Source organism: Amborella trichopoda, chromosome 4, assembly GCF_054954075.1.
Source record: "Amborella trichopoda isolate Santa Cruz 75 chromosome 4, AtrichopodaSantaCruz75HAP2 v2.0, whole genome shotgun sequence".
NCBI classification, from domain to species: domain Eukaryota; kingdom Viridiplantae; phylum Streptophyta; class Magnoliopsida; order Amborellales; family Amborellaceae; genus Amborella; species Amborella trichopoda.
Genome location: NC_142339.1, coordinates 3,116,006 through 3,139,192, shown reverse-complemented (window position 1 = coordinate 3,139,192; position 23,187 = coordinate 3,116,006). Strand labels below are relative to the sequence as shown.

General features: G+C 35.8%; 1 protein-coding gene across 1 annotated transcript; it reads left to right on the top strand.

Annotated features, from left to right (window-relative positions):
- Positions 1-526: 526 nt before the first annotated feature.
- On the top strand, positions 527-20,914 carry LOC18439364 (uncharacterized). Its single transcript, XM_088863633.1, is given in 8 exon segments — positions 527-583; positions 8,741-9,013; positions 9,227-9,457; positions 9,562-10,192; positions 10,194-10,228; positions 10,352-10,497; positions 17,758-18,190; positions 18,665-20,914. Coding segments are annotated over 7 exon segments (3,750 nt in total). The 5' UTR covers positions 527-583; positions 8,741-8,814; the 3' UTR covers positions 20,740-20,914.
- The last annotated feature ends 2,273 nt before the right edge of the window (positions 20,915-23,187 follow it).

The following is a 23,187-nucleotide window of genomic DNA, read 5'->3' as shown; positions in this document are numbered from 1 at the left end:
GGGGGCGCCTCATTTATGTTACTATAAAACCATTGCATGAAATACTCCCCTTGTCTAGATATTTATGTCTCTTGTTTTTGTCTTCAAAAGAAAGATGATTATCTTTCTCTGTTTCTTTGGAGTAAGACTTCCAGGGTGGTTGTTTTTTTTTTTCTGAACTTAAGAATTCTAGGATCGTTACTATTGAGAACCCTAAAAATTGAGAATGAATGAGTGTCCTTTTATGGTGAACAGGTTATCAATGATAGATTTGGCATAGTAGAGGGTCTGATGACCACTGTACACTCCATCACAGGTGCATCTCTCTCTCTCTTCCCCCTCCCTCTCATCGTTAATTTCTGTTTTATCTCTCTCTCTCTCTCTCCATTAATTTCTATTTTACTCTCTCTCTCTCTGTGTTAGTTTCTGTTGTTTGTTCTCTTCTTCTGCATTAAGAATTAGAGTTTATGAATTTCGCTTGATTATCTGTTGTGTAATTTTTATAGCAACCCAGAAGACAGTGGATGGCCCATCAAGCAAGGATTGGAGAGGTGGGAAAGGTGCTGGCTTTAACATCATTCCCAGCAGCACTGGAGCTGCAAAGGTAGAAAATTGCAACAGCACTTGTTGGCTTTCACTCTTCCTAAATTCAACTCATTCATCTCTCTCTCCCTCTATACATACACACACACCATTTCTTTCGAATATCTCTCTATCATCTTTACCATCTCTTTCGAAATCTTTATATCTCTCTCCAATCTCTTCCCAAATCTGTCTCTATAACCTTTTCCTTTCTTTCTAAATCTTTATTTCTCTTCCTTCCATCTAATCTTCATCTCCTAAATCACAACAAAGTTGCCACCCCAATTCTGGGTATAAATAGACTGCACCTTAACGTTAAATGATTTGTCAACGGTAGAGATGAGTGGGATCCGTCAAATTACTATATAAAAACAAAACCAATTAAGAGAAGATCATAGTTCTTTAAGTACTGTTGGAAGATCCGGCTCAATATCGCAATAATCCTATCAGGAAACCATAAGACTAAAAGTAAACTAAATTACATTAATAAAATTAAATTAATCTGAAAATCAATAAATTAATAAATAAACTGACTTACCTAGTTAGGCCTACCAACCCGATACACCCAAAGACCCCAAGTTGGTGCCTTTATCAGGATCATGGGTTGTTTACACATGCTCTTTCACTTTTCTTCTTGAAGATGCCTTGGTAAAGCTCCTTAGGGCTTGGGTTTATCAATGAAAATTAGGGATTTGAATTTGAAGATAATTGGCTAGGTTTCTTGCCCATAGGGTTGTGATTTCCTATATCTATGAGGTTAGGGTTTCAGAGGTTTTTTCAGGGACCATTATAGAATTACTGGTAAAAAATTTTATTTGGACCATAACTTTCAAACGACGAATCGGATTCAGAAAATTCTTGGACCGTTGGAAATCTCTTGATCTACAAGTAGTGCCCAATGTAGAATCATATTTAGCCCAATGTAGAATCATATGATTCTAAATTGATATACTCTTCAATTTAGAATCATATTTAGCCCAATATATATATATATATATATATATATATATATATATATATATATATATATATATATATATATATATATCCTCATCCATATTGAGAATCAGAATGACATTCTCTACAATTTTACCTAATTTCTTGTGTCTCTTATGATTTAAAGTTTAAATCATCAAACAATTATCGAAAAATGGCTCCATGAAAACTTTTTATTAAGTTTTCCTTTAAATTTTAGCTAGATTGCCGCTTTAGCATATTTGGATCGCTCGTTTCGAGCAATCGAATCGGTCCAGTCTCTATTTCAACCGGTCTATCCATTTTTAAAGTGTAGAATGAGTTAATCACCTCCAAGTTTTCTCATTTCATCCCATTTCCCAATTTTTCCATTTCCATGAAGTTGTCTTGACTTGGCTTTTGGATGACTTTCAATAATTCTCTTTATATATATATTTTTTTTACTATTAACAAAATTTGATGACTTTTAATGACTTCCGATTATCTTAATAACTTTCAATGATTATCTTTTCTTTTATTTTTTTCTTTTTTTTTTCTTGTTTTTTAAACCATTAACAAAATTTGATAAGTTTTAACGACTTTTTATTGTTCTACTAATTTATTTGTGTCCACAAAGGGTATTAGCGTAGATGGCACGAACAATCACCATGAGCTTTTTCTCACATTGCTATCAATTATCTCACGACCATTTTTTAGTTTTTATTTTTATTTTTTCTCATTTAAAGATATCTTTTTAGTAACGTCAAAGCATGGTGCACATGCTTGTGAGTATTGAGTAGGTCGAATAATATATCCTATTAATTTTATCTTTTCTGTTTTGTATTTTTTGAGGAAAAAAAAAAAAAAAAGCAAAAATTTTTTTTTACAGACATCATTGTGTTCATCTAAAAAATCAGGATGTAATTGAGTAAATTAAATAAAATTGAATATGGTAAATGATAAAAGACACGATAAATATTTCAAACCCTGAAAGGTAACTCATTATTTTCAAAATAAAGACATAAATTGATCAAATGACGAAAAAAAAAAAACCCAGAGTTGTTACCTGGTTTCATGACCCCGTGGCTTCAATCTCCAAATTACTCTGTTTTTCTCAAAGATTATCACAAATTCGTAACAGAATTTTTTGATAAACACTATTACGATCAAAATGCCTAAAAATTTTCACAGATTCATGCCCTATTTGGCATGAAACAAAAGGAAAGGCGGAAACCGTAAAACCACAACTTTCATGATCCAAAAACACGAAATTTCTCCACCATTTAATCCATGAAAAGGATGAAAAAAGCTGCATAAAGCCTGAATATTCGATCAAATGGCAAAAAAAAAAAGACAAATGATAAAAAATGACAAATTTTGAAGAATCCCGTGAAGAACACTGTGCAGCCCGTGTTCTTCACGGGACTCGCCGATTCCATACAGTGAATCGACGAGTCACTGTACAGGATCGCTCGGTTTTCTCTGGAACCGGGCGATTCCGTGCAATTTGCCGGAACCGGCACGTCCAGTGACAATTCCCGAGTCGAACCAGGCGATTCCGGTTCGACTTGACGTTTTTTTAAAGACTGATTTTAAGTTTTGAAAACTTGATATCTATATAAAAATGAAACCTAAAAATAGAGTGTACAAATATATATTTTTTATATATTAAAATAAAACATAAGATCTACAAAAATATTTTTGCAATATATTAATAATTTATTTAATTTACACTCATCGATTGTAAAACATCAATAGAAATTCTAAGTTTGTGCCGTCATTGACGTGGAGTCTCCGGGTTAAGGTCCCACGCGTTTGATGGGGACACTTTTATTTAAAGTTTACAACGCTTCATCCACCTGCAATTGTCTTCGGATGGACCACTTCCTTTCCAAAAAGAATTTATAACAAGTGTGTACGTTGTGCTCCCCCAAGACCATATAATGTACATTTACTACCTTTCGGTGAAATATTTTTAAACTAAATTGTACGATTCACCTAAAAATCAATGGATAACTATTTTTCAAGTAAAAGTATATAAATAGACCATTTACTCTTGTCTTTTAGATTTCAAATCAAGTGGTTGTAAGTATATTACTAACTAGATTCAAAATAATAAAATAAAATAAGTAAATAAATAAATATCTTAGATTTCGTGACACACCCCAAGGTCTCCAAATAGTTAGGAGTAATTGTGACCTCCTTGTGAGAAATATAAATGGTCTCATAGTATATGATCCCTTTTTTCAAATGAAATTTGGATTTTGAGTTGGGCTTCTCACTCTCCAAAAATTGGACAGTCTCTATTCAATCTTAAGATGGTAAGTTTTTTAGGTTTTTCTTGGAAGTTAGAAGCTAGGTTTAAGAAATTACATCTCAAAAATTTGAGATGTCAAAAGCAGAGGTGGAAATGGTCAGGTGGACCCGACAAGCTGATGGGTCGACCCAACACGGGTCCAGATTTGGACCCAAATTTTCGACAAGGTAGGTAAGGTTTGGGCCCAAATGACATGAACATGACTTGGTGGGGTTCGGGTCAAGGTCTATTTTAGACCTTATAGGGTCCGATCAAGGTTGACTTTACCCGATGCGTATATACAAAACGCATATGGGCGAAAATGAATAGTAGTTTTGCCTATAGGCTCAATGCCATCCGATTTTTTCGAACAGCATGGATTAAAGACCATCACGGATTAGCATATCGGTGGTGGTCACGGACATAGCAAGTCCGTGAATGGATTTTTTTCACGTAAATTTGACGTAAAAAATATGGGGGGACCACCACGGCTCCCGTAGGTCCGTGGCGGTTTTTAGACAAAACTGTCATGGACATAACATGTCCGTGATGGGGGCAAAATACTGTAGCACTTCGCCTATTGGTGCTTTTAAGACTTTTCTACACACACACACACACACACATATATATATATATATATATATATATATATATATATATATATATATATATAGGCAATGATCTAATGCAACGGTTGTATCATAGTATATTGCAACAACCCTTTTAGAAAACCATTTTGGGGTATTTGTGTGACCCAAAATTTTGCATACACACTCTCTTCATCTCAATAATTAATCCAAAAAAAAAGAAGTGCAATTTGAACCCCTAGATATGGTCAAAATGAGTCCCCTCCAACAATGAATCTAGGCCATTTATTTGGTGAATTTCTAAATATTAGCCTTTACAAACGTAAAATCCTTTTTTTTCCTTTTTTCACATTGTTTATCTACTGATAATAAAGTCATCTAAAAAAATTGAATAAGAAAAAATACTTCTCAAGCGTAGATCTAAGCATATTATCAAAATGGACATCATATGTTAAATGGGCTAAAAAAATACTTTCTAAGTTGCATTTTCAAATTTATGTTTTTTGTGATTGTTCATTAGAATGAAAAGAATGTATATTTTAAATTTTGGACCTAACATGTTTTTTGAAGATTGTTGCATTATATTACTATACAACTGTTGCATGAAATTACTGGCATATACACAAACGCACACACACACACACACAAAAATTATTATTTATATATTGTAAAATATTTTATAATAAAATTTGGTTTTCTTCTATTTAGATCCAGACTAGAACCGAATTGGTTGGGTCTAAGTCTAGTGACCTAGACCGAACACAAGTCCTAGTTGGATCTGGTTTCAGCTAAGACCTAGTTGGGACAAGTGCGGGTCGAAGTCAAAACGAACCAACCCAACCCATCAATACCCTTACTTAAAGGTGCTATTACCCGAGGAAGTAAATAGATAGTATGCTCCCACAAGTACACAAAAGCACTTTAGCGTACATGATAATCCATGGCTAATCCATGGCTACCTTAAATGCTGGTGGGGCAGCTGTAACTTCTTCGAATGCCAAATGCCAGGGAGGAAAGACTTATATCTTCTCCTGTCTAGACTGTTTCTTGGATCTCCTTGGTTGTACATATCCTCTTGGTTTTAGCCACTTGTTTAGCAAAAGAAGTGTTGGGTTTATGCAATTTTTAAAGGCCATATTGTATTAAAAAAAAAATTTGAATAAATGAAACACAAACGCAGTGGGAGTGAATTCCTCTTATGAATCATATTAGGCAAATGTTATTTACTGATACGCAAATTAGGCTCGATGTGCTAGGCCAACTGAGTTTGAAAAAACCCAAGGTACTTGGGCATATGGATGTAACCGAGAAGGTTTAGTAAGTTAGCCCTTGATGAAGTCGGAGTATGCCCGATGAGAGCCGAGAGACTGTGTGACATTTATGTGTGATGAACAGCATTTAGAGACATGGCTAAAACTTTATCGTTATATCATCACACGGAATGTACATAGATAGTCGTATTGAGATTCACCATTTAGGGTGAAAAATGTACATTTGCGATAGATTATCCCAATGCACTATTGAGTTGTGGTTGCATCATGGTCTGGCAGAATATGGTTTTGTCTCTAAGGGAGAACCTGAAATCTATACATTGGGATTACATCCTATAGTCTATTGACTGACTTTGGCGGTCAAATCATGAGCCTGTGCAGTAGACTGTTGGTCATGGGAACTATTTGGTTAGTTTGAGAAAGCTAGATGGCTCATGGTCCGCAGTTGAAAGTGGAGTGTTCATGTGCATTGATAAATTCCTAAACCTAAATAAACCTGATTCCCATCAAAATTAATTAATTTTATATTATGTGATTTTTAAAATTTTTATTTGAATTTTTGTAAATCTTCTGATATTTTATTTTTGTTGTTTGAATTTATAAATTAAGATAAAGTCATTTTTTCAATGTTTTAAATAAACTATGAAATTTAAAATTCTAAAATTCAAATTTTGTATTTTTTAAAATTATGTGGACTTTTTATAAAATATGGGGACCCATTTTATACATGTGGTAATTGGGTGGGCCTATGAGAGGCCACCAAGGGGTGGTACGCCCCACCTATAGGGATTATTTGATCATCAAGTTAGGTGATGGTTATCCTGGTTATCCCATATTAGTTGGTTTTTTATTTTTCGGATATAGTCAACTTGTATAATAAATTCAAATATTTTAAATATTTAGTAAGTCTTGTTAATCAAGATTGTTTGATTCAAGAAATAATGAATGGATATAATAAATGAAAAAGTAAGAGATATATTATTCTTATTTAAAGATTTGATGGGAATATGTTTAAATAAATAGAGGATAAGGTTCTAGCACATTATTTTAAATCTTGATGGTGGATCATAAGAATGGATGACTCACATATTTCACCCCACAAGTCTCTTTAGATTGACAGTCAATATTTGATCTTACTAATCATGAGATACCTTAAGGCATAGAAAATATATACATAGATGATCTCCCACCCCATAATTCTCTACGCCTCTTCACTCTTCGCTCTCTAAGAATTGTCTCTCTCTCTATCAAAGTCTCAAGAGGGTCACGCCACTTAAAAAGTACATCTCTCTCTCCCAAGTCTCAAAGAGGGGCCACGCCCCAACCTAGAAAGATTATCTCTCCTTCATCAGGTTTCAAAGGTGGCACGCCCAAGATTTTTTTGATCTCTCTCTCTTGTAGGGCACACCTAAACTAGGCTAAAGTTTATGGGTGGCAAAGAGGAGGATCCCCTAGCTAGTAGATCTCACCCTCTCTCTTTAATTTTTATCTCTCATCTCTCTAAAGATCAAACAGTTTGTCTCTCTCTCCCAAAAGAGAGGCCACGCCGCAACCTTGAAAGATCATCTCTCCCTCCGGGTTCCAAAGGTGGCACGCGCAAGATTTTTTTGATCTATCTCTCTCGCTCTTGTGAGGCACACCTATGCTAGGCTAAAGTTTGTGGGTAGCAAAAGGGAGGATCCTCTTGTTAGTAGATCTCTTCCTCTCTCTTTATTTCTTTTTTTCATCTCTCTAAAAATCAAGCCAATGGGCCTTGAGCATGACTAATGCATTGAGTATTAGGTAGTTAATTCGAAGGTAGTTGGTTCAAGAGATCGAGCCAGGGGGGCTTGAGCAAGACTACAATATTAAGGCCTTAGGTAGTTGGTTCGAAATCGATATCTATATGCCATTGAAATGGTTTTTGTCATAAGTAAGAGAATCAAAAGAACGATCACAGATCTCGAGCACCTACGGAAGAAGGAAACTCGATGTGGGTTTTACTAAGTCCAGTTGAAGTAATCTCTGACAAATTTACTTCTTTAAACCTTTATTTGTAATTTTCTCCTCTTCCTATAAAACAATGAGTCTAGTTTTGATTATTGAATAAAGTGTTGTATTTAAATAGGTAGCAAGTGAATACGTCGTCCTTAATCACAAAGTCCTTCTTTCAAGAAAACCATGGCCTCTTGAATCCCTTGCAGATTACCATTTGTGTGATGCCTAGTTTTTATGGTTCGCATACTCTACATGTTTCATTTGGGATCCCAACAAATGCTCGAAAGCCATAGGATTCTTGAATTCATGGAAAGCATTGGATTCCACTAACGCTATGGCGAATCCAATGGTCAGTTTAGATTTTTATTCCCGACTTAATTTAGGACGATGAGATCTTAACATTACTTCGCTTGTTAGGGTTGAACACTTCCAGTCACATGTCCAGAGGACTGCAATTGGGTGGCTTCTTTTTGTTTTTGGGTAAGTAAAAGGTAAGTTAACGGGGATTTGAATCAATACCCTTTGGTGAGAATGGAGTCAGAGACTTCATCATAGGGAACATGGGTGGTTTTTTGCCTATCAAAGGTGCGAGTCTAATGCATTTTCTTTTATAAATTTCAATTTTTGATGGTGAATACTTCGAAATTCAAAAACCACAAAATGTTTTCTTCAAATTCATTGGTCGAAATACCAATTGGTTGATTCAGTTTCTAAACTACTAACTTGAAATAAGCAGGTCTCCATTTTTTATGATATTCTCTAGAGGTGTTCTATGAACTTTTCTTGAGGAAAGAAATATTAGAAAATGAATAAGTTTTTTTACGGCAAAAGGAATAGTTATAGTCATTGAAAGAGAAAAATGGAACGCCTCCCCGGTTATTATCATACATGACAATTGTCAATTTCATAATTTCACTTTTTAAATCTGGAAGGATTTATATATATGGTTAGTTTTAGTTAGGAGCATATTGGTTTTTAATTTCAAAGCCCATGACATTTTTCATGTTTTCCGAATGAGAAACTCATTTTTTTCAGGGTGAGTTCTTGTTGGATTTTTTCTCAGTAAGCTAACCTTGTTTTTCCGGTGTTTGCAGAGCTTTCCAAACTGAAGAAGCTCCAACAATTGGATTTAGGGTCAAATTTTTTCTCTGGTACGCTGCCTGTAGAGATGGGTTTGCTATCATCTCTTCGTACACTTGATCTAAGCAATAACAAACTACAAGGCAGCATACCTCATTCCTTGGGGAACTTGTCCTCACTTGTAGAACTCTCTCTCGGAGACAATCACCTTACAGGATCCATCCCGCAAGAGATAAGTAAGCTTGAAAATTTGGAGCGTTTGGATATCTCCAATAATTCCTTATCAGGTGACTTCTTTTTTTCTTCCCACCTTGATAGAGTGGACCTTTCGCATAACAGCGGGTTGGTCATTTTGCAAGGAAGTGACTTCAATCCGTCTTTCCAACTTTCGGAACTCCAATTATCGTACTGCGACATGAGCAAATTCGACATTTGTACGTCCTTTCTTTCCACTCAGCACTCTTTCGAAGTCATCTATTTCTCGTATGCTAAATTGTCAGGGACTATCCCACCATGGCTTCCACAACTTTATGGTTTCGGCTTCTCATATAACAATTTTAGTGGAGAGAAACCTAAGAATTTCTCAATCCATTTTCGGGACCTGGATATTTCACACAACTTTCTAACTGGGGACATAGCTTCTATCTTGAGTGGTTTCAATGTCCCTCGGTTCAATTCTTTGGATATGTCCTTCAACAAGTTTTATGGAAGATTACCATCTAATATGACCGGCAAGTTTTTGTCTCTAGACTTGTCAAACAACAACATATCTGGAAATCTACCTCTTAATCTTACTCGCGCGTATAAGCTAGAACATATGAATTTGTCAAATAACTCTTTAGATGGACCTGGCGGTCCGAAAACTTCTACCTCTCAAGCATACAGTCCATACATTTGGAACACAATGCATTTCATGGAACAATACCCGAGAATCTGCTTCTTTACAGCCCCTTTCTAATGGTCATTGACATCGGCGCCAATTATATCTCGGGTCTCATCCCAAGAGAGATCGCAGAAATCTCTCATTTACAGGTCCTAATCTTGAAAGAAAACCGGTTTGAAGGTAATATACCTGATGAAATATGTCGATTACAGCAACTGGCCATTTTAGATCTATCGGAAATCAACTTTGAGGGATCCATACCTTCTTGCTTCCATAAGAACTCTGCTTGGGTAAATGGTAGCAGATCCACTATAAGTGCTAGCTGGGATTCACATGTGGGTTTGGAAAGTGAATATGTTGAGGTGGTCAATTTCAAGAAGGGCAATGAGTATGGATACAGTGGAATAGTTCTATCTGTTATAACAGGAATCGAGCTCTCTTTGAACCATCTTAGCGGCCCCATCGCAATGGAGATTGGCCTCTTAAAAGGACTTATTGTATTGAACATTTCCAAAAATCTTCTAAATGGGACGATCCCGGATTCGTTTTCAGAGTTGTCTCGGATTGAAGTACTGGATCTCTCACAATATGCTCAAGGGCAGGATACCATCTGATTTAGGTTCCCTAACTTTTTGAAGCCAATTTTCAGTTGTATATAATGATTTAGAAAGTGCAGTTCCCATTGTAAACAATTTTCAAACCTTTGAAGAAAGTTCCTATGGTGGAAATCCTAAGCTTTGAGAGTGCTCTGGAAATCCTAAGCTTTGCGGTTATCCAAGGAAAAAGTGCACTCAGCTAGAAGAGGAAGACAAGGAAAATGAGGAGAAAATTTCAATATGGGTGGGGTACAAGCCTGTGCTCTATGCTTGCATTGCCACAGGGTTTATAGTTGGTTTTTGGGGTGTACTTTGATTTCTTTTTCTCAGCAAGAGGCGGAGGTTTGCATGGTTTAGGGCCATAGATGGACAGATTCATCGTGTTTTCTATGGTCATGAGTGACGTGTTATGCTTTTTTTTTTTTTTTTAAGATGTGATGGTATTTTGATCATTTTATTTTATCAATAAAATTGTGTTTTTTAAATGTGATTTCATAAGGCGCATTAAAAATCTTAAGCTTTTCTTTATGTTTGTATTTTTATTTTTAAAATTTCCATATGGTATGGCACAGACTAGCCAAATTGGGTCCGGCCACCTAGCCAATGGCCGCAGTTCAGCATGGGCTACGGTCTCTTCTACTTGAACCGGATCTAGGCTCTAGGAACTGGGCTGGCCTTATTCATAAGGCATCCTCTCATCCAGGGGAATCTCAAATGAGATACCATCACAAGCATATTTCATAACTTTATAATGGGATCGGGATTGGGAGTGTAAAAGGTTTTTCAGTATTTTTTCAAAATTGTCTCTTAGTTTGATGAACCGCTTTCTTTCTTTCGTTTTAATCTTTTTCGATAGTAGGGTTATGCCGTAATGTTTGGGGCACTGCCAAGTCTGTTCGGTCCTATCATCGGACCGCCTTCTGTAGTGCTCTTCAAAACAGTCCGAGATTGGCATCTTTAGACCGTAATGACTAATTGTTTTAAGCATTTAGAGGCCATCAAAGCTACCCATTCTGGAACCATCTTCTCAAGTTCTCTTTAGGGCGGTCCAAGTTTGGCATCCTCGGACTGTATTAGCTCATTTATTTATAAGAAATAAGGAGGTCTGAGGATGCCAACCTCAGACTACCTTCTGGATTGGGCATTGCCGCTCATACTAGGGCACTGCCCTATCAACGAAAAAAATTTAAAAAAAAAAAAACATTAAAAAAGCGGTCTGAAAATGCTACTCGAACCTATGGGCAATCTTGAAAAAAAAAACATAAAAAAAAAAAAGGGTTGATCAACCTTCCACGTATTTTTTTACTCAAATTCACTAAATTCGTATTTTCCTTTTTTTTTATCTGTGAATAAATTACTCTTATAAAAATTGACGGCTTATTCATCAAAGTGAACTCTTGGATATTAAACAGTGGGCTATTAGGGGAAGAACTTAAATGATGGTCCGACGTATTACTGTATTATGTTTCATTAGAATTCTATTGGAAAATATAAAAATGGTCAAGGCTTTCCTTGAAAAGATAAATATGATATTCTAGGCTGTGTTTTGAGTAATGGATTATTTGCTCTCAATTTGAAGATTAGGGATGATTTTTAATAGTGGAAAATATCTAGAGAAAATAATCAAGGAATAAAGTCTGGTTGTGCGTTAATATGGAAAAAATCATATATTAGTACCTCACAAAAAAATACAGTTTTAGTGCTTAAAAACGCTCAAATTGATCATATCAACCTCAATAACTATGAATATTCGAGAAAAATAGATTTCAAGCTCAAAAAATAATATAATCCTCATCAAGTGTTTAACACATCTAAGAAATAAAATTGTATAGAGGAAACTAGGAACTTCATTGAGAAGTGCAGTTTCAATACTTAAAATCCTCAAATTGCTCATGTTGACGTTGATAATTATGCATAAGGTCCTCAAATTGCTCATGTTGACGTTGATAATTATGCATAAGGAAAAGAACATATTTCAAGCTCCAAAATTGGCGTATCTTGTAATTGCCCTTATTTAACAGGTCCACACAATTTCTATATCAATGCATAAGCTAATTTTCCACACCTTATGAAAAATTTAATGGAGTATACTAAGATTTTTTGGGAGTACAAATCCCACAAGAAAGAGTAACAAGTACCATGGTATTGTAATTTTTTTCTTGTTTTTTTCGAGGGGGTGGGGGGGGGGATAAAGCAGTGGGGATGAGGAGCACCAATCCATTTTTTTTCAAAATAGTCAGTTTTTTAATTTGTTAGTGAGAATGGAGGTCAAGACATTTAATTTGTTTGTGAGAATGGAGGTCAAGGCCTTTAACTGGGGCTTAGGTGATACTACCACTACAAGCCTAGCCCATTCCCAAAGATACTGTAGTTATGAGAGATTTAAATAAATAAAAGTGTGTAACGAAGAGAGTTTTGGCTGAAAATCTGGTCAAGGCATGTTCATCCATCGTGGTTTTGGCATATTTCACAAATTCTCAAATTATCATAACATCATACATGTTCAAAATCAAACAATTAACCTTAAAAGTTTATTTTATTTTATTTTCATTGGATTTATTTTTAAATTTTCATTTTATCTAGGTACTCCTCTATAATACTTCCTTTTCAGGATTAGAACCCTAAACAAGCAGCAACATTGTAGTGATTTGATCCACCTAAGACACCTCAATCAAATATGGATGTAACCTACTTGATCAGAGTGGGTCAAATTATTGAAATTTCCTTACATGTTTGGGGTTCCCAACCATTAATAAGGACATGCTTTTAGATATTTTTTAAGGAGATGCATGAGTGAAATAAAAATTAAAAATGAATCCTTGGTAATTGGAATATCCACTTTGTGAGGGATTTTTTGCCCCTTAAATAATGACATTTTCCTTAACTTTTATGGTAACTTCTGTAGTTGCTCTTTAAATGGATATATCTTGACATGCATGCTGGGTGCAAGACCCAAAATCTTTGTTTTTTTAAAATTGGAAATATTTTTGTAATATTTTGTATTTTGGTTGGTCGATCACTATTTCAAAGGTAGGAAAGGTGTACAAAGATAATCATTTACTTTTAATATAATCACTCTTTTCCATCAAATTACAAATCAGGTCGTGTGAGTGTGTTTTTCATTGGACTCAAAGTTTAAAAAAAAAAACGAAAAAAAAAAAAAAATTCTTGAACTTTATGATACCCCCATGACATCGAGTGATTATAACAAAGATGATTCGCTTCATAGGATACAGTCCTCATTTGGAAAACCTTGCCGCAGTAAATACCAAGGGAAGAGGTCTCTACCACGAGTAGAACGGAAATTTGTTATCTACTTTTGTTAGTTTTATCCATTTGGATGAAAGTTTTGCCAAAATTAAAGGAAGCGTTTATGGCAACATTATTTATATACGAGGGAACCCTTATGTAGGTCGTCTTTTTTTGGAATAATAATTTGGAGCAAAAGTAAATTTTGGATAAATAAACATATAAGATGAACCAATTTTATTTTGACATCTAATGAGTGGGAAAGATTGTTACCTCCATGTACCAAAGATAAATGGTCTCTTTGTTGACAATTACTTTCGAAATACTCTCTACTACTATTTCACATGGGTGAGCAAGTGTATCGCTTACAGAAAAAATGGAATTACCATATATTTTTCTACATTATAGAGCAATCTTAGTTGTAAATTCTTGATTAATTTTCTAAAGAGTGTTTTGGAGATATGAATAATTCAGTTCTTCCTTTTACCACAGTTATGCCTATGTTAGCCATTCACTAATTGTACAATTTACAAAAATGTCACAAATAACAAGGACCTACTAATTGTTCAATCTTTTGTCTGGATGGCTTCTCTACAAACCAAAAAAACATTTGAAGGAAGGAGTATTTTCTCGATGTGGTCATAATGTAAATCAACACTTGTTAACAACATAAAACAGAGATTAGAGCTGAATATATTTTGGGGGATAAAAAAAGGTGAGATTTATATAAGGTGTCAGCTTTATATTCTTGAGGCAAGGCGCACCTCAACACTTAGTCGAACGATGTGGTTTCGGTGTTAAAAAGCATTTCAATGGTACGAAAATCTATTGTTACCCCTCATAATGAAATTTAGAGCTTCAAAAATGATCTAGATCGAGTATATTTATGAACAACAATGTTTTTTGAAAATGGATGGTTCAGATAATGCATCATGAAATGCCCTATTTTCATGACTTTAAACTTTTTCTTCTACTTCTTCTTCTTTTTTTTTTTTTCGTTCTATATCTATACATCTTGAGATCGAGCTGATTAATTTAAGGGTTTTTCGGTATTGAAACATTTTTTCTATAGGTTTTTCAGGTTCACTTTCCTTCAATAATATAAAGTCGACATCTTGTATAAACCTTTTCCTTAAAAAAAAAAAAAAAAAAAAAAAGGTGGATCCTCTTTCTTTGCAAATACACAAGTTGACTGTAATTGAGAATATTAAATACTAAAATAACCTTACACATACCTAAAATTATTCCAACTAACGAAATAAGGTAAAGCGAAGAGTATTTAACCATAGCAACGGCCGCACCAAATTAGTATTTCAAAGTCCATCGATTCCGATCAATTCGGATTGGAAATCGTTAATCTAGAACGGTAATCATTCAACTCAAGCCGATTCTAGGCAAGTATCGAAAATCGGCCCTAGCCCTTCTAAAAACCCCTTCTACTTGGGTTTGGCTTTCTTTTCGTTTCCCTCGCCATTTCATTACTTTACACTACTACCCCCTTTTGTAGGTGTGTTAGAGCTCATTTCCTCTCTTTTTTTTTCACAATTTTTTATTCAGCCAAATCGGATCCAGCGGATCACGACCGGGACTCGGTAGACAAATGATCCACCCCATTGATCCATGTTTTAAAAACCTACTCTAGACTATACAAGACACCATGCGCATCTCATGATGTGTGGTTCCAATGTGAATCACAGCTCAAAACACATTGGACGGTGGAGATCAAATGGATGAAACGCACTAGCATACAAGACACCGACACTCACCAAGGAAGGATCATGGAATAAGCTTTCCTAGTAAGAATGGTATTGAACCCATTCTCTATGTTGCAACATTAAATGAGAGGCCGCGGTTGTCACTGATTCTGGCTAACAATATTGCAGCCAATGCAATGCACCTGCAAGTAGAGTCGCCATCTGGGTCGGGTCGAGTAGGTCTCAACGCACGGCTTGGCCTAAGGCCGGGTCTAGAGTCTGGACCCATTTTAAGGCCCACGGGATGACTTGGACATGATATGCTAGACCTGAACAATTTTTAGGTTGGGTGAGGAAACTTGGGCCCAGCCCGATCCTAATCTAAAATTGTATATAACATATGTTTAGGACAATTGATTAGACTAGTTCGAAATATCAACTTTTTTAACTCACGATTGCGTCTCCTTGAAGAGATTTTTAAAATCCAATAAAAAATTAGGTGGATACACAGCACAAAAAATAGGGACAAGCTTTGCCCAATCTAATTTTTGGGGCATGCCTGAACCTTAGTGATACAACTCGGGCCCAGGCCAATTTACAAGTTATAGTTTAATTTTGGGCCTGAGCCTAACCAAAAAATTCTGGCCAAGCTCATGCCAATGCTGACCGGACTGTTGGCAGATCTAGTGGCATGCTTTGATTGAGATAAAAACAAAATTATTTTTGAAACTACTTGTTTGTAATCGCTGCTATAAAAGTATTTTAAGTGGGCAGCTTGATTAGGATTACAAACTAAAATAAAAGCATTTTAGGCTATTTTAAACAAAATTGTTCAAGAGGTACCCAAATGAAAGCTTTCTAGAAAGCAGTCAAAGTTGTTGGTAAAATTGTTGATTTACCCACTCATTTAATTTGGAAAATGGTTTGATAGGATTGCAGCTCTATTAAAACAAGTAAAGCCTCACGTCATAACTCATCAAAAATTAAAAAGCCTTTACATCAATCATCTTGACTTGAACATTATGGTTATGAAAAATAATAATTTCAAGCTCTAAAAATAATATATATTGTAACAAATTATCTTGATTGTCTATCTCGCCCTAGAAATAAATGTTCATATATAAGTAAAATATGTGCCATTTTTTAGTTTCGAATTTCATTGACAGTATTGGAAATTAATTTTAGAGGTATCATGGAGCTTTTTATTGCCGATAGTGCTTTCCGAATGAGGATTTGATGTGAGAGTTTATTTTATTTTAATAAAGCTTTGGCGATATAGAAACCTTATCTTCCAAGAAGATTTCCAAAATCTCCTACTCTTTTAACCTAGTGATGTTATTTTTATTTTTTTATATAAACATTCATATTATAATAATTTTTTCATTACTTTTCTTGTAAACGTTAGACATTAATACCTTATTTGACTCGGAGACTCCAATAGCACCAATAACAAGTATAAGTTTGTACAATTGTTGACTCGGAGACTCCGGGATAAGGTCCCACACGGTTAATGGGACCCTCTTATTTGAAGTATTCAACATCTCATCCGCCTTTAATCTTCTTCCCATAAAGAACGTATAACAAGTGGGTATGTTGTGCTCCCGCAAGAGCATATAATATACATTTACTTCCTTCGGGTGAAATATTTTCAATCTTAAATTATAGGATCAACCTACAAATCACCAGATGACCATTTTCCAAAAGTAATTTGGATTTTGACTTATGCGTAAAAATCACTCTCCAAAAATTGGAAAGTCTCTATTAGGAAGATAAATTTTTCAGGCATTTACAAAGTGCAATTTGAAAATTTTCTTTGGAGGTTAGTTGCTAGATTGAAGAAATTACATCTCAAAAATTTGAGATCTTAAAATTAGAGGTGGCAATCGGTCGGGTCTACCTGCCAAGTTGATGGGTCAACCCGACACGGGCCCCAATTTGGACCAAAATATTCTGCGCAGTGGGTTAGGTTTGGAGTTTAAAATTTTATAATTAGATATAAAAATCAATTTTGAGATAATCTTAATAAATTTTTACACCAAAATTTTATGTTATGATAAAATTTGGAGGTGCGCCTTAATTGGATTGTTTAATGTTACAACTTTATAGAAGCCACACCCATATATCTATATATATATATATATATATATATATATATATATATATATATATTATGAAATATTTTAAAATAAATACTAATTTTCTTTTATCTGGAACCAAATTTGATCCAACCTGGTTGGTTGGGTCTAAGTCTAGTGACCCAGACTCGACACAGGTGTTAGTTGGGTATGGGTCCAGCTAAAACCGAGTTGGGAAAAGTCCGGGTTGGGATCGAAGCAGACTGACCCAAAACATCAAAACCCTACTTAAAAGTGCTCCCCCAAGGAAGTAAAGAGACAGTATGCTCCCACGAGTACACAAAAGTACTTCAGCATATATGATAATCCATTGCTACCTTGACTGCTGGGGAACAGCAAATTTTGGAACTTTTTCAAACGCCCAATGCCAGAGATGAAAGACTTATATCATTTCATGTCTGGACTGTTTATCGTGTTGCTTCTCCTTGGGCATTATTCATACAGGACTTATCATTTGGTTTAGCAACTTTTTAGCTAAAGAAAACCATGGCCTCTTGGTTCTCTTGCAGAAAACCATCTGTGCCATTCCTGGTTTTTATGAAAAGCATACTCTATATGTTTCTTTTGGGATCACCTCAATGTTTAGAGAAAGAAGTAGCAGCTCTTTTGGAATTCAAGGCCTCCCTCGTTCATCCCAATAAATCCACGGAAGCTGAAGCCATCAGATTCTTGGATTCATGGAAGGGATTGGATTGTTGTGCTTGGAATGGTGTCACGTGTTGCGACATGGACTACACTAAGTGTGATTCCACTAGCTCTATGGCGAATCGGGTGGTCGGTTTGGAAGTTTTTTCACGATCTGATTTTGGGAGAGGAGATCTTAACGTTTCTTCGCTTGTTAGGATTGAACACTTACAATCACTCATTCTAGAGGACTGCAACATGGGTGGCTTCTTGCCCATCAAAGGTGCGAGTCTAATGCATTTTCATTTGTAAATTTAAAGTTTTGATGGTTAATACTTCAAAATTCATAATGGGCAAAATGTTTTCTTAAAGTTCATCGGTCAAAATACCAATGGGTTGTTTCAGGTTCTATATACTACTGACTTGAAATAAGCAGGTCTCCATGTTTATGATATTCTCTAGAGGTGTTCTATGAAAAAGGATGCTCTATGAACTTTTCTTGAGGAAAGAAACGGGAGAACATGAATAAATGTTTTTACGGTAAAAGGGATAGTTATAATCATGGAAATAGAAATATGGAAGGCCTTAAATCAGGGAGGAATTATGTATGCTGTTAATTTTAGTTAGGAGCATATTGATTTTATTTCAAGGCCAACGACATTTTTCATGTTTTCCAAATGAGTAATTCTTTCTTTTGAGTGTGAGTTCTTGTTGGATTTTTTTCTCTAAGCTAACGTTGTTTTTCTGGTGTTTGCAGAGCTTTCAAAGCTGAAAAAGCTCCAGGGATTGAATTTAAAGTCAAATTTTTTCGCTGGTACACTGCCTGTAGATATAGGTTTGCTATCATCCCTAAAGTATCTTAACTTGCATGGCAATGAACTTACTGGAACAATACCCTCTTCTTTAAAAAACCTTTCCCATCTTGTAAATCTTGATTTAAGCAATAACAAAATTTTTGACAAGATGCCCCCATGGTTTGGTAGTCTACCATCTCTTATTATACTTGGTCTAAGCAATAACAAACTACAGGGGAGCATACCTCATTCCTTGGGGAATTTGTCCTCCCTTGTAGAACTCTCTCTCAGAGACAATCACCTTACAGGATCCATCCCACAAGAGATAAGTAAGCTTGAAAGTTTAGAGCGTTTAGATATCTCCAATAATTCCTTATCAGGTTACTTCTCTTTTTCCACCCTATCAAATATTTCCCACCTAGACATTGTGAGCCTTTCGCATAACAGAGGGTTGGTCATTTTGCAAGGAAGTGAATTCGACCCATCTTTCCAAATTTCGGAACTCCGATTATCGTATTGCGATATGAGCAAATTTGACCTTAGTACATCCTTTCTTTCCACTCAGCAATCTTTGGTAAATGTCTATTTCTCGTATTCTAAATTGTTAGGGAGTATCCCATCATGGCTGCTACGACTTACAGGTGGGACATTGGTTATGGATGGGAATATGCTCAGTGGACCACTTGTTTCACCTCAGGCTCCTGCTGGCCTTTATAATTTGGACATCTCATATAACAATTATAGTGGAGAAATGCCAAAGGATTTCTTAAAGTCACTCCCTCAGTTGGGGTCACTGGATATTTCACACAACTTTCTAACCGGTGACATCAGTTCTATTTTAAGTAGTTTCCCTAGACTCTCTTTTTTGGATATGTCGTTCAACAAGTTTTATGGAAGATTACCATCGAATATGACTGGTGATTTTTGGTCTCTAGACTTGTCAAACAACAAAATATCTGGAAATCTACCTCCCAATCTTACTCGCACAGATACACTAGGATATCTGAATTTGTCAAATAACTCCTTAGACGGACCCTTGCTGTCGACGAACTTCAATCTCACACGCATACAGTCCATACATTTGGATCACAATGCATTTCATGGAACAATACCTAAGAATTTGCTTTTTTACAGCCCCCTTCTAATGGTCATGGACATCGGAGCCAATTATATGTCAGGTCTCATCCCTAGAGAGATTGCAGAAATCACTAGTATACAGGTCTTGATCTTGAAAGAAAACCGGTTTGAAGGTAATATTCCTGATGAAATATGTCGACTACAGCGACTTGCCATTTTAGATCTATCAGAAAACAACTTTGAGGGATCCATACCTTCTTGCTTCCATAATAACTTTGCTTGGATAAATGGTAGCACATCCTCTAGGGGGGATCCATTGCATGTGGGTCAGGAAAGTGGATATGTTGAGGTGGTCAATTTCAACAAGGGCAATGAGTATGGATACAGTGGAATAGTTCTCTCTGTTTTAACCGGAATTGATCTCTCCTTGAACCATCTTAGCGGCCCCATCCCATTGGAAATTGGCCTCTTAAAAGCACTTATTGTATTGAACATCTCTAACAATCATCTCAATGGGACGATCCCGGACTCATTTTCAGAGTTGTCTCAGATTGAAGCTCTGGATCTCTCGCATAATGGGCTCAAGGGCAGGATACCATCTGAATTAGGTTCCCTCACCTTTTTAAGTCAATTTTCAGTGGCATATAATGATTTAGAAGGTGCAGTTCCCTTTGTAAACAATTTTAGAACCTTTGAAGAAAGTTCTTATAGTGGAAATCCTAAGCTCTGTGGTTATACAGGGAAAGAGTGCTCTCAGCTCCCAAAGGGAGACGAGGAAGATGAGGAGAAAATTTCAAGATGGGTTGGGGACAAGCCTGTACTCTATGCTTGCATTGCCACAGGGTTTATAGTTGGCTTTTGGAGTGTACTTTGGTTTCTTTTTCTGAGCCAGAAGTGGAGGTTTGTATGGTTTAAAGCCATTGATGGACTGATTCATCACGTTTTTTGGGGTCATGAGTGACTTACTAATGCTTCTTTTGCATGTTGTAGTAGAGATATTTTTAACATTTTATTTTATCATAAATATTTTTTTCTTTTTATAGGTGTGGCCTAATGCGATGGTGGCGCACCAAATTCCATGTATGTGTGATTTGTAGAGAAATGAAAAATAAGAAACATGGAGCCATTCATACACATATGCAATAGAAATTGAAAGAAAACAAAATTAGCTCCCCCAAAAGTAAGATGAGCAGACCCAAAATTAGCTCCCTAATGATTCCAACTCCTATTCTAATTATTTTAACACCATAAAAACTGACATAGTAATATTTATTTTTTTATATGCTTTATTGTATGTTTTCCACTCATACACATATACATCGACTTTGGCATAATATTTGTGTTTTATACTTCTTGGTTCCACTGCACGCATTCGCATTCGCATTCGTGCGAGAGGATTCTAAGTGGGTGCATTCGCATTCGTGCGAGAGGGTTCTAAGTGGGGGAGCCCAACAATTGAATTGTCATTTCGTAATACATTTAACTGTCGCATATACTTACTTTGATAAGTGTGACAATAATTTATAATTAGAGCCAGCAATGGGCCGGAAGGCTTGCCTTGTCCCGGTTGGCCCAACCCTAGAGACCAAAGGCAGGACCAAAAGCTGGCTAGGCTACTAGGGCTAGGTTCGGCCACCTAGCCAATGGCTCCAATTGGGCTTCAGCTCTGTTTGAACTGGATCTAACCTCTAGGGATGGGTTGTGCCCTGGCCCCGCCCAACCCTACTCATAATGCATCAAAACTGTACAATTTGACCAGGATGGTGAGTTTTAATAAAAGGGGTAAAATGAATGGTTTTTATTTTTTTGGTAATTCAATGGGAAAGACAGCCCCTGACCATTTTTTCCAATAACTTTAGAGTTAGTTTTTTGAAAGAAGATATTATTGGAGTGATGTCAGTGAGAATGAAAAACACAACGTGGTGTCCAAGGTTATGGTACGGGGGTGCTACCACCGATCCCAGCCCATTTCCAAGGGGGAATGAAGGTGTTGGATGGAGAATGGCATGTGGGTCGTCTTTCATTCTAAAAATTGATGGCTTATTAGCCAAAGTGAACTTTTGGATATTAAAGAGTGTGGCTATTAGGGGAAGAACTTAAATAATGGTACGGGGTATGACTGTATCTTTCTTCTTAAATTTTCTCGGAACATATAAAAATGGTTAAGGCTTTCCTTTAAATATTTTAGGTTATGTTTTGAGTAATGGACTATTTGCTCTCAATTTGAACTCAAATTCTCTAGGGCTGTCAATGGGCTGGGTGTCTAGGGCCCGCAAAGCCCTGAAAACGTAGGACCTGGGCCACAAGTTGTGGCCTAAGGGCTGGGCTAGAGCTCCATTCGGCTCGGTCCGGCATAACTCTCTTTTTTTCTTTTCTTTTTTTTTCCCTTTGTTTTTCTTTTAAGTTTTTTTTACTTGTTTTTGGCCCAGCCCGGCCCTAACAAAGTCTGAGCGAGGCCTAAGTCGGCCTTATATGGACATGGGTCGTGCCAAGGCCAAGGCTAGCCCCGCCTGGTCCCAATCATTGCCTTCTCAATTTATTGTAGCCTCCCACCATATCTAAATCAAACAATTTATATTAAAGGGTTTATTTTCTTAATTTTAATTGAATTTATTTTGTAATTTCCATTTTATCGAGGCATCCCCTAGGAAATATCTCCTTCCTTTTCAGGATTAAAACCCTTAAACAAACAGAAGGCATTTTAGTAATTTAATCTGCGTAAGAGTGTACCCTTGCCTGTTTAGGGAATGTCCCTACATATTTAGGATTCCTGGCCATAATTAAGGAGAATTTGAGCATGTTTTATATATTTTTTGGGGAGATGTATGAGTGAAATAAAAATTTAAAAATAAGCCCCGGTATTAGGGATATCCACGGTATTAGGGATATCCATTTTGTAGCGGTCTTTTGGCCCATTAAATGACATTTCCTGTAACTTTTATGGGAATTTAGGTTTATCTATTGGAAAACGTTTATATAAGGTTGAAACTTTAAATTGTAGAATTAAGGCACACCTTAAAAATCCATCAAAAAAAGACTATTTTGATATTGGAAAACCATCTAATTGATCATCTCGAAGTCGAGATCTATGCATAAGGAAAAAAAAAAGAGGTTTCAAGTCCAAAAAACAGTATGTCTTGCAACACTATATAGATCCTTTGTTTTTAAAATTTTCATGCTTTTATAGATCTCCTTGATTTGTTAGATTAACATTTTATAATTAGAGATAAAAATATAATCTCAAGCCATCTTAAGAATTTTCGACAAAAAAATTGCGTCTTATGACAAAGTTTGGAGGTGCGCCTTATTTTGATTGCTTAAGGTTGTAATGTTATGTAGAATTTCTTTTATATGTATGTATGTATGGAAAAAGCTAACAGCTATAATGAATACATGCAAACTATCACTT